Source organism: Oncorhynchus nerka, unplaced genomic scaffold (assembly GCF_034236695.1).
Source record: "Oncorhynchus nerka isolate Pitt River unplaced genomic scaffold, Oner_Uvic_2.0 unplaced_scaffold_2296, whole genome shotgun sequence".
NCBI lineage: Eukaryota > Metazoa > Chordata > Actinopteri > Salmoniformes > Salmonidae > Oncorhynchus > Oncorhynchus nerka.
In genome coordinates this window covers 12769-25155 of record NW_027039071.1, presented here as the reverse complement: position 1 = coordinate 25155, position 12387 = coordinate 12769, and the positions used below count along the sequence as shown (strand labels likewise).

The window sequence follows — 12387 nt, the reverse complement described above, 5'->3', positions numbered from 1 at the left end:
TCAGATAAAGATGGTCTGATGATCAGTTTTCAGCTTTAGTTTGGGTGGATTATTTTATATTACTAAACAACTTTGTTTAATGATAAACAGGCTATGAATCAACTACTTGTGTTTATTAAATTGTCTTTTAATACTAGATTCATTATTTTAGTCATTGATGATGAATGTATTTGAATAACTGTATTGAATATAATTGATCTGGTGGCAGGTAGCCTAGCGGTTAAGAGTGTTGGGCCAGTAACTGAAAGGTTGCTGGTTTGAATCCCTAGGTGAAAAATCTGGCATTGTGCCCTTGAGCAAGTCAATTAACACTTAATTCTCCTGTAAGTCTCTCTGGATACAAACATCTGCTAAATGACAAGAATGCAATGAAAAATAATGTTTGTACATGAATTCATGCTGGGCAGCCACTTTTTTTCTCATGTATATAATTAAATGAAATAAACTGAAGTGAAGTACTGTATATACAATACACAACATTACCACTTTGTTTACCCTGGTCAGAGGGACAGGAACATAGTAAACTAGACTATGTAGCTGCTACTGTTAGTAGCCTACAGTTTCCATGTAATACAGCATGTCAGATCACTAATGATTAGGTGTTTAGGCTGCTACATTTATGCAAGAGGTTTTGCTTGTGTCTATCGGGAGAGATGTGTTATCAGCTTGCTGAATAACTAATGGAGGGAAGTGGAGAGCGTGACTTGAGCTTTGTGCCCGGCCTGCCTGACATGGTCAAGAGACGCAGAGAACCTGCAGCAGCACCCTGATGTGACGAACAGCCCTTACAAAAATGTAAGATTGTAGTACATTGAAAAAAATACAGCAACAATATGTTTTCCCATTGTACTTGACCTAGGAATATGAAATGTTTATTTATAGCACAGGCTCAGAGAAAATGCACCTCTAACTAAATGTAACTCCAAATGAACTGTAATTTAAGGGATAGTTCAATCAAATTACAAATGTCCACCTTGGTTTCTTCACCCTGTATACAATTCCAAAAATGTGCATGTCAACAGTGAAGTTCTGAAGATGGAGGACTTTCAGTACAGCAGTGTTCCCCAATCCTGGTCCCAAAGGGGTGTACATGTGTGTTTTTGCCCTCGCACTCTCATACCTTATTCAATTCAAAGGCTTGAGTTGTTTAGTTGAATCCAGTGTGTGAGTGTTAGGGGCAAAAACAAACAAGCTCACCTCTATGGATCCCCAGGACCAGGATTGGAAAACACTGCAGTACAGAGCAAAAGGTGTGATGATTCAAAATATATCTATTTTACAGTTTGAAGTCCTGTATGTAAAATGACTTGGTTTGTATTCAGGGGATGAGGTACGTGCTCACGATTTGTGGTGTGTACTCAGGAGATGAGTCTCTGATTTTGACCGCCATTCTTACACCTTCGCAGCATTGCACTGTGGTTCTTCAATGTTTTCCTGCCGCTGTTCGAACAGATAAAACAATTGTGGATCTTTAGAAAAATGTCTCCTGTATCTGTCGTTTCCATCACGTTGCAATGATTGTTTTGCTAAATGTTTTTGTTGTAGACTTGGCCCAATGGAGACCTGTCCAGTGATGCCATCTCTAGATCCTGCAGTGCAACAAGTCTCCACTGTCAATCAGGACCCAGTGACTGTAGGTTTAGAATCTGTTTGGAAGGCAGTGTGAAAGGAGAGAGGCAGGCTGGGTTTGTCCTCACTGTTAACCTGTCAACTCTGTCTGAGATCAACCTCCTCCCTTATGCAGGCCACACCCCCTCCCATTGTTACTGTGTGTATGATCACATTTTGAACAATGGCTTCCTAAAATGCAGTGGTGCTTACTAACCCACTAGGAAAGGTTCTGGTAGATGTGGACCATCACATGTGAGGTCACAGCTCTTTCACTCTAAACATTCATATCAATGACTCACCCTCAAATGGACCATCAATACCAGAGTTCTCCAATACTATTTACATAATCAACTGGGCATTACAACAGTCTGACCCTCTATATAGTCCTGGGTGTATATTGAGCTCTAACAATGGGTCGTGGAAAAGGTCTGTGTTGTGGAATGATCAGAATTAGTTGGGTAACATAGATAAGATGTTTTATTTTCATGATATGCTTATGAGTTATTTCTCATAAGAATGTATTTTGTTGTACTATAGTGGTGGCCATTGGCAGTTATCTGTTCTATGTCAGGACTAAGTTGCATGGGCCGCAGAGAGGGGAGAGGTCAAGGGGTCATCATGTGTAAACATATATTTTCTGTGTGCCAGTGACTCCCTACTTTTCTCATCGGGGAAAGGAGGGTGACAGTGTCTGGAATCATTCTATGCTCCCTCTTTGTTGACCTATAGGGTCACTCTCCTCTCCGTGAGTTTGTCCTCTGATTGGTTGTATTTAGAATTGGTTCTATCTAAATGACAATTTGATATATATCATAGGGTGGGGGTAATGTCTTGGTACAATTTTGTACCAAGGACGAGATAAGAGCTTTGTTTAGGAGACCAAACTGAACGATCATTTATAGCCCACTGTCTGACTAGGGGATATTCTCTCTGAAGTAAGGTTTTTTCTTTGTGTAAGTTCCTAAGACCTGTGTTTTGTCATGTCGTCTAGGAAGGGGGGGATCTTTGCTATAAAGGATCCCATTTGCCATTATGTAGAGCACTCTCAACTTTTCAGTAGAGATACTGAAGTGTTGAAATTCAAAATGCTATTGCAAAAGCTTAATTATTATTAAAGGTGAAGATTAAGCATAACTCTGACTCGTGTGATTTGCTCTCTCATCAGTTGGTAATTAAGGACATTTCCACAACATTTGGCGACGGGGATGGGATGTGAATCTTCACTCGGTGACCGCTCCTGACGACCTAGGTAATCGAGCACAAGGGATCCCTCAAACTCGGGATCTCAGGGAGACCACACTTCAAGAACGGAGCAGATGGACCAACCTAAGATCGGAGAGGCAGCGAGCCGAGTGGATACCACATCCCGAACATAGTAAAAAAATATATATAAAAAAAAGTGAGATGAGCAAACCACATTTGAAGTTGAGTTGGATAGGACTTAGAGCTTGGTGAAGCCCTAGTGGAAGAAGGACCTCATTCTGTGTATCTGTGTGATTGTCTAAGTGACTCTCAGAGGTGGTGAATTCCAATTATTTTAAATGTGCTAGTCAGGTATGCCCTGGGTTACTCTGTGTGAGTATTTTGTAGGAGCGTTCTGTGTGGGCGCGGTAGGTAGACTCTGTGTGGGTTACCTTTTTATGTTCTGATGTTCTGTGTGGACACCTGACCAGTTCTGTGTGAGCATCTGACCAATTCTGTGTGGGTGATCAGTAAAATTCTGTGTGAAGTACTTAAGGAATTCCTGTTGTAATTTTGTTTTCTCTCCCTGTGTGTGTGTGTGTGTGTGTGTGTGTGTGTGTGTGTGTGAGAGAGAGAGAGTGGGAGTGAGATTGTGTGTGTGTGAGACTAATGAGCCATAGGCGCGCACAAGTGCAAAGAACCAGGCATTCCGGACCCTCCTACTGGAGCCTTGAAGGTTATGGTAGATAAATGGGGTAGAGATATTCTGGAACAGGTACTTCTATGGCATAGAGAGAGTGGTTTTCCTTTGACAGGGACACTAAGTGTGACGCTGTTAGATTGAGGTAAGACAGAGATTGGTAGAGAAGGAAGGTAAACTAGGAAAAAAGGATCAAATTGACTGGGTGAAATTCAGGAAATGGGAAAGGGAAGCTGACAAATGGAAGAAAAGACAGGACACATTTCGGGGGAAAACCCTGTCAGAATATGGTAGTTCAGAGGAGAAAAGAAGGGGAAAGATGAAACAGTGAGAAGGAATAGGAAGGATGACAGAGACTGTCCCCCTCCCTACTTTACTCCTCAAACTCTCTACCCAGTGTTGCCGGACCTCCCTCCTCCTCAGGCGCCTCCTGCGGATCCGCTGGATGCAAGACCAATACAACCTGCAACCCCACCCCCTGTCTCTCCCAACACCACGGTGATTGATCGTCTGGCACGGAGCCTGGCTGAAGTCCTGACAGGGTCTGGAGTGACTCCGGCCAGTCTCACTGGAGGCGCAGTGGGGGGGCACGCCAGAAGGGTAAAAAGATCAACAATCCTTTTCTCAAGGCTCCTCAGCTCCAGTGAGGAAAGTGAGGACGGAGGGGCACCCCAGCTGACTCCCCCGTTGAAGGACCGTCTACGGACCAGGACGGAGAGGCGTGTCTACCCCCTTCCAATTCGACCCAGCATCAGACATGTGTCATCAATACCCTCTGATGGCCTGTCCTAACCCTCAGCCTCAACCTGATGATGCTAATGCTGCTGCCGCCGCAGCATGGAACCCCATTGTGTATGTCCAGAGGACGTGGAGACATGAGGAAATCAAAGACATTGTAGAGGACCTACCAGACCCAAGTAAGGACGCTGTGAAATATTCAGCAGAGATGAGGGTATTAATGGGTCAGTACAAACCATCTGCTGCTGAGAGCCCATATCTGTAAAAAGAAACTGGGACTCAGGTGGGCGGATGTACAGGGACAGTTTGATTGCAACTACCTGTGGGCTGAGAATGGCGCATATCAGGACCAGATAACGGCGCTGCTGGCCAGGATTGTGGAGATGTATCCAACTAAGACTGACTGGACTGCTATCAGAGAATGCACTATGAAGAAAGATGAGGGCCTGGAGGCTTTCAGAAAGAAACTTGAGACCTGTTTCAGGCTACACAGCGGTATCAGACCAAACGAACACGCATATGGGGATCTGCTGAAAGACGCCCTAGTGAGGGGTCTGACACCGGGCCTGGAGAAAGCTGTGAGGACTACCTGCATCAGTTGGGAGACTGAGCCATTAGCAACGGTGGTACAGCACTGCAAGCATGCTGAGAGACAACAGAGTACACAGAAGGAAGAAAAAATAAACAACGAAAAAGTAAAGACACAGAAACTACAGGCTGCCCAGATGACGTTTTACAAGGGAGCAGCCCCAGCAGGGAAAAGGACGAGGGGGTGGAGTGCGCAGGTGCTACAACTGTGGGAAGCCGGGTCATTTTGCTGCTGAATGCTCTGAGCCAACGAATCCACAGAGGAACAAAGACAGGGGCGGACCGAGAAGAGGGGCCCGAGAGGAGGGGGCAAGAAGAGGAGGAAAAGGAGCACATGCATGGACAGCCCCATTCCAACAACAGCCGTGGCAGCCACCTCCCAAGCAATGGCAGGTCGGGCCACCTCACGGGGTCCAGCAACAGCAACAGTGGGGACCACAAGGAGTCCCTCCATGCAAAGGACAAACTGGAGCCTGGCAGACGGGGCCGCCGGTGCAGACGACCCTGTACAATCCAGGACAGGGACAGGAGGAGTATTGACATGATGAGAAGACAGGGACAGTTGTGCTAAAATCCTCAGAGCAACAAGAGCATTTGTTTTTAAAGTGTCACACCCTTCCGAGAGTAGAGCCAACAGTGGAGGCTTGCGTCAATGGTGAGTCATTAATATTTCTTGTTGATACTGGGGCTGCTATGTCTGTCATTAACTGCAAGGCTATGATAAAACCTCCCATGTCTAATGAAATAGTCAAAACTATAGGGGCTTCAGGCCTCCCACTCAGAGAGCAGGTAACTATGCCTCTGCCTGTCTCCTTTTGTGAGGAGAAGTGTCAACATCAATTTCTCTACTCTGACCACTGTCCTGTCAATCTGATGGGCAGGGACCTCCTGTGTAAACTGGGCATCAACATAACATGTGGCCGAACCGGTTTAACTGTTATTCATGAGGAAGAGGAGGAAGAGGGGGAGCAATTGATGTTAATGTCTGAGGGTTGTGACTGGTATTATGCATGGGTTGTTGATGATGAGGTGCCCAATATTGCTCGTGTTTTCTCAATGGCCAAAACCCATTGGGGCCACGAGGGCAGTTTCATGTCTGAAGCAGGCTTACATTGCACCTCCCATTTTTCACCATTGACAAGAGATCTCCATTATGAGAAACAATGGCTGTGTGATACATTACAGAATGAGTCAGTGCAGTGTGAGGGTATATACTGTAGCAGTGATTTCTGTGCTTTAGGGGTTAATCTAACCCCTGCACAGAAAGAGCTCTACCTGTTTGAGGATAGCGCACCACATGTGTCCCTGGCAAAATCAGACAGAGTAGAATGGGTGGATACTGGAATTTGGATGAAATGCTTGGTTGATGCTACAGACTGGGAGATGCACCCTGATGGGTCAACTTATTCACCCAGCACACTGACAAGTTGTTACCCACTCAGTTGGGGAACACCAACTGAGAGGGGTGTGCATGGTGTTGATCAGGTTTCTTTTTCTACCAATATCATGTTGTTGAGTGAAGACTCACCTCTCCTGAGAGGGGTCCCTGAATGCCTATGGGCAAGGGACAAGTATGATTTTGGGAGAATAAAGGGAGCTCAGCCAATGGTAGTCACTTCTAAAGATACCAGGTGCCCGTCTAGAGCACAGTATCCATTCAGTAAGGAGGCAATCGCAGGTATTACACCTGTTCATGCATCCTTGTTAGCTAATGGTGCTTTAATTCCCTGTCCAGAATCACCCTGTAACACCCCTATCTTGCCTGTTAGAAAACCTTCAGGTGATTGGAGATTTGTCCAGGACTTAAGGCCTGTGAACGATGCAGTTTTTGCCAGTGCCCCGGTGGTTCCTAATGTTACTACACTGTTGGGGGCGGTACCACCCACAGCAGAGTGGTTCTCTGTGATTGATTTGACAAATGCATTTTTCAGTATTCCAGTGGCACCAGAATCTCAGTTCTGGTTTGCTTTCACGTTTTTAGGAAAGCGTTTTACTTGGACCGTTGCTCCAATGGGTTATGTGGAATCCGCCGCAATTTTTTCAGCGGCTTTAGCACAAAATCTGGAGGGTTTTATACCCCCTGAGGGCAGCACTCTGATTCAGTATGTGGATTATTTGTTGTTGCGCTTCAGCTCAGTGGAAACTTGTGAAACTGATACTCGGGCTCTGTTGATATTTCTCGCTGAGAATGGTCACAAAGTTTCAATGAAGAAGTTACAGTTGGTTTCACAGGCAGTGAGGTATTTGGGTCATGACATCTCTCCCAATGGCAGGCAGCTGGGTAAAGAGAGGATACAGGCTATTCTCTCTGTCCCACAGCCGGTTAGTAAACGACACATGATGTCATTGACTGGTATGGCAGGGTATTGTAGGGCGTGGTTACCTGACTATGCTGAGGTGGTGCAGCCGCTTGCTGACCTTATTTATGGCCACAAAATGGCTATGAGTGACAAAATTAAGTGCACACCAGAGGGACTGACTGCTCTGACCAAACTGAAACAACTCGTGACTACTTCTCCCTGTTTGGGGCTCCCTGACCATTCTAAACCTTTTAACCTTTTTGTTTGTGAGAAAAATGGTTTTATGTCATCTGTTTTAACACAGGAACATGGAGGAAAGCCCAGTTGGGTTTTATTCCAAACAGCTGGACAGTGTGGCCAGAGGTCTGGTTTGTTGTTTGAGAGCTGTGGCTGAGTTGGGTATTATTCCAAACAGCTGGACAGTGTGGCCAGAGGTCTGGTTTGTTGTTTGAGAGCTGTGGCTGCTGCTACTGAAGCTGTGTTGGCTTGTGCAGACATTGTTGCCATGTGTGAACTCACTGTACACGTTCCTCATGCTGTACATGCTCTTATTTCACAGGCAAAGACGGCCCATCTAACACCAGCTCGACTGCTCCATTATCAGAATGTTCTTCTGACAATGTGTCAGGTGCACTGTGTTAAATCCTGCTACTTTGTTGCCCACCGAGGATGATGGAGAGCCGCACGACTGTGCTGAACTGTTGGAGCTTGTCTCTAAACCAAGGTCGGATTTAACTGATGTCCCTTTGCAAAATGCACATTTGGAACTGTTTGTAGATGGCTCTGCTCAGCATTCTGAGAAAGGAGAACCATTGGTTGCGTATGCGGTTACTACTGCCTCAACCACACTGGAAAGTGCTAAATTACCCTCCCACCTTTCTGCTCAAGCAGCAGAACTCTTTGCACTCACTAGAGCTTGCATATTAGCTAAAGGCCAGTCTGCTACAATCTATACAGATAGCAGATATGCCTTTGGTGTGGTACATGATTTTGGTACTCTGTGGAAACAGCGCGGCTTCCTGACCTCCTCTGGTAAGGCGATCTCTCATTCAAAACTTGTTGATAACTTGCTAAAAGCTATTTTGCTCCCTTCTGAAATTGCTGTTTGTAAGTGCCTTGCTCAAGCTAACTCTTCCGACCCTGTCTCCAAAGGTAATGCTATGGCTGACTTGGCAGCTAAGGCAGCAGCTGTCTCCTTGGAGGCCCCTGTGTTACAGATGGTTTTACTTCCTGATAGTAACCTCTTCTCTCCCACTGATATCTCTGACTTACAATCCTCTGTAGGTCCTGTTGAGTTGAGGAAGTGGAAACGACTATGTAAATATGACCAGGTGCAGAAACTCTGGCTGGGCCCGGCTGGGCTACCAGTCTTACCACGTTCATGTTTCCCCTACTTAGCTAAGTTGTCACATGGAAGAGATCATGTGTCAAAGGGGGGAGTTGTTGATTTTGTAAATACATTTTGGTTTGCACCTGGGTTTTCTGTGTTTGCTGAACAATTTTGTGCAAAATGTGTGATTTGTATGACTAACAACATGGGAAGAGGTATTCCCATACCACTGTCGGCTCATCCGACCCCTGAAGGACCATTTGAACACATAATGATGGATTTTATTGAACTCTCTCCTTGTCAAGGTTACAAATATTGTCTGGTGATAGTGGATGCCTTCTCCAAGTGGGTAGAGGCATTCCCATGTCGACATTCCACTGCTATGGCAGTAGCCAAGAATCTCCTTAGGGAGATCATCCCAAGGTGGGGGTTACCATCTAAATTAACCAGCGACAATGGCTCCCACTTTGTAAACCTGGTGATACAGAACTTGTCTGCAGATAGACCTCAGGACCCATTGTAGCTATAGGCCGCAATCCGGGGGTTTAATTGAACGCGTTAATCAAATGCTGAAATCTAAGATGGTGAAGCTTATGGCAGAGACGGGGCTTTCTTGGGTCACTGTGATCCCCCTGGCTCTGATGTACATGCGAGGGAGGCCCCACAGAACCACTGGATTGGCTCCTCATGAGGTTCTGACAGGTAGACCAATGAGGATGATTAATTCTCCCTTCCCACAGAACAAGCTGACACTGATGGGCTGCGACGATGACATGGTAAGTTATTGTACTGCTCTAAACGATGTTCTGAAGGCTATTTTCCCCAGGGTGAAAGCGGCTCTACCCCAGCCACTGGTGGGGATCCTGCACAAACTGCAACCAGGTGACTGGGTGGTGGTGAAAGACCTGAGACGAAAGCATTTGGAACCAGCAGAGGTGGACTGGACCATAACAGGTGATGCTGATTACCCCCACTGCTGTTCGTGTAGCTGAGAGGTCTACTTGGATCCACGCCAATCACTGCAGGAAGGTGCCATACTGCCCACCAGACCCTGAGGATGGAGGACCAGAGACGCCGGAAGTCACCAACTAGATGGGAGGATCAGGCCCAGACTCTACGCATCATGTTTCTTGCTCTGGTCTTGAGCATTCTCATTACAGTTGCCATATGGACAGTGACTCAAGGACAACCGGTCCTGGAAAGACAACATGGTACGGACTCGACTGATAACCATTCAGTCCCACTACGGGACTTAAATAACAGCCACTCCAGCTCGAGCCAACGGCAGGCTCAGGACAGGAGTCCAGCAAACAATTGCCGCTCCCATATCGAAAGAAGAAGAAGGTCAATGCATCCACTGGATGAGCATCACAGTAGGAATCACGAGGGAAACACTTGGTGGTCACTGCTTAACTATACAGTAAAGACTGAACTGATGTTAGGAAATACCTCCTGTTATGTATGTAGCTTGTTTCCACATTCAGCGATCTCCCCATTTTTACAGTATTCAGTGGAGGTCAGCATTAAAGACACTCTATGTGCACTAGAGGCGCTCTTGTCAAATGAGAACACATGGGGTTAACCTTCACTAGGTAGAACACTGAGGGATAAATGCATTAATGGTAATTTGTCATCAACAAAAGATTTAGGGGGGATTTGATTGTTCACATTGGTGTAGTAGAATAATCTTAGAACCTAGATCCCGTGTACCAGAACCTATTCAAGTCCAACCCCGGCGAACCCCATTTAGGACCTGTCATTGTCACAATCCAAGCAATATTTCCATACCACAATTGAATGAATCCTATCTGGGAATGTCAACATGTGTCAATTATAGTGTTTTCCCAATAGGATGTAGCTGGAAGAAGGGAACATGCAGCTCTGGATACCCCGTTAGACTGAGGGTGGGACACACCATTATTGATGCTGAAACTGACAGTCGTTCTCCTCATCAATTTGGCTCGGCAACATTTACTGATCATTATTGGATTTGTGGGGATAAAGCTTATCTCTACCTACCCACAAATTGGACAGGGTGCTGTGTTTTTGGTAAACTAAACATCTCCCTTGTGGTAATGCATAAAACTAATTACTCTATTCCAAGCAGGTTAAGACTAATTAAGAGGGACATCTCACAATACAATAATGTCCCTAGTGACTCTCGACGATCCTCGAAATTGGAAAAGTTCTGGCGTGGTTTAATCCCCTGGTATGGGGCATCGGAGAATGCACATGAGTTGGATAGGCTAGGATATCATTTGGAATCCCTGGTAAATTTGACAACTGCAGGGTTTTCTATGATAAGACCAGAATTACAAGCCACTCAACTCATGGCAACACAAAATAGGGTGGCACTTGACATGTTGCTAGCACGTGAAGGAGGGGTGTGTCAAATTATAGGAGATCACTGTTGTACATTTATACCCCAGGGAGATGACAATTTGACTATTGTACTGGAACATTTGAAAGAGCTTAGGGGTGTTCTCGAAAGAGAACACCAGCCTGACATCAACTGGAATCCGTTAGGATGGGTTCAGTCAGTGTTTGGTGCTTGGGCTGCGACTATTTTCCACTGGTTAATCTATGGTCTAATATTACTGATTGCTCTGTTGCTAATTATCATTTGTGTGAAGAAATTGTTTAATAAAGTGGTTGATGTTGTTCTTACTATGCCCTTGCTTGCAAATGAAGTAGGTGTAGATGAGGAATCTGAGATTGATGGACAAAAATCAGGTGAACACAGTGAAATATTCTCACTGGACAGAGTTCACTGTATATGAATGATTTCCCTGACCCATTCCCTATTCCTGACTATATCTCTGATAGTGGGGAATCCAATTCTAAGCATGAGGATTTAGAGGGATGACTGTCCTATAGGTTGTAATGATGCCTGTGTTTAGACATGGGTTATCTTGTAATTTTGGGAGCATTTATATGTTTTGTTATTTGTTTTTTTTACTCAACAAATGTATTATTCTATATGTTTAAACAGGTGCAAGTCTGTATTATGGTATAAACATTGTAAACTCAGATTCTGACGGGTGAATACTTACATTGAAGGGATTTGATTCTTTATAATCTTTAAATTTTGATTATGGATTTTTTAATTGTATTATATACTCTACTGTTAGTAAGGTGCCATGTTACTATTCTGATTCTTCAGAAGGGACTGAGTCCCTTGAGAGGGGAATGTTGTGGAATGATCAGAATTAGTTGGGTAACATAGATAAGATGTTTTATTTTCATGATATGCTCATGAGTTATTTCTCATAAGAATGTATTTTGTTGTACTATAGTGGTGGCCATTGGCAGTTATCTGTTCTATGTCAGGACTAAGTTGCATGGGCCGCAGAGAGGGGAGAGGTCAAGGGGTCATCATGTGTAAACATATCTTTTCTGTGTGCCAGTGACTCCCTACTTTTCTCATCGGGGAAAGGAGGGTGACAGTGTCTGGAATCATTCTATGCTCCCTCTTTGTTGACCTATAGGGTCACTCTCCTCTCTGTGAGTTTGTCCTCTGATTGGTTGTATTTAGAATTGGTTCTATCTAAATGACAATTTGATATATATCATAGGGTGGGGGTAATGTCTTGGTACAATTTTGTACCAAGGACGAGATAAGAGCTTTGTTTAGGAGACCAAACTTAACGATAATTTATAGCCCACTGTCTGACTAGGGGATATTCTCTCTGAAGTAAGGTTTTTTCTTTGTGTAAGTTCCTAAGACCTGTGTTTTGTCATGTCGTCTAGGAGGGGGTGGATCTTTGCTATAAAGGATCCCATTATGTAGAGCACTCTCAACTTTTCAGTAGAGATACTGAAGTGTTGAAAGTCAAAATGCTATTTCAAAAGCTTAATTATTATTAAAAGTGCAGATTAAGCATAACTCTGACTCGTGTGTGATTTGCTCTCTCATCAGTTGGTAATTAAGGAAATTT

The 12387-nt window shown here is 44.7% G+C and overlaps 1 protein-coding gene across 3 annotated transcripts in view; it reads left to right on the top strand.

The window, feature by feature from the left end:
- The window catches only part of LOC135567281 (uncharacterized), a 15195-nt gene extending 11852 nt beyond the window's left edge, over positions 1 to 3343 (top strand). Inside the window, exons 6-7 of one of the 3 annotated variants that reach the window (XR_010462314.1) lie at positions 1546 to 1633; positions 2777 to 3343. Coding sequence is in view for 2 of the 3 variants with exons in the window: in XM_065014704.1 (XP_064870776.1) it covers positions 1546 to 1574 (29 nt within the window). In the remaining variant the exon portion in view is untranslated. Of the gene's footprint in view, positions 1 to 1545; positions 2746 to 2776 lie in introns of those variants that run through there. The other 2 variants (XM_065014705.1, XM_065014704.1) reach the window with 2 other exon arrangements.
- Positions 3344 to 12387: the final 9044 nt, after the last annotated feature.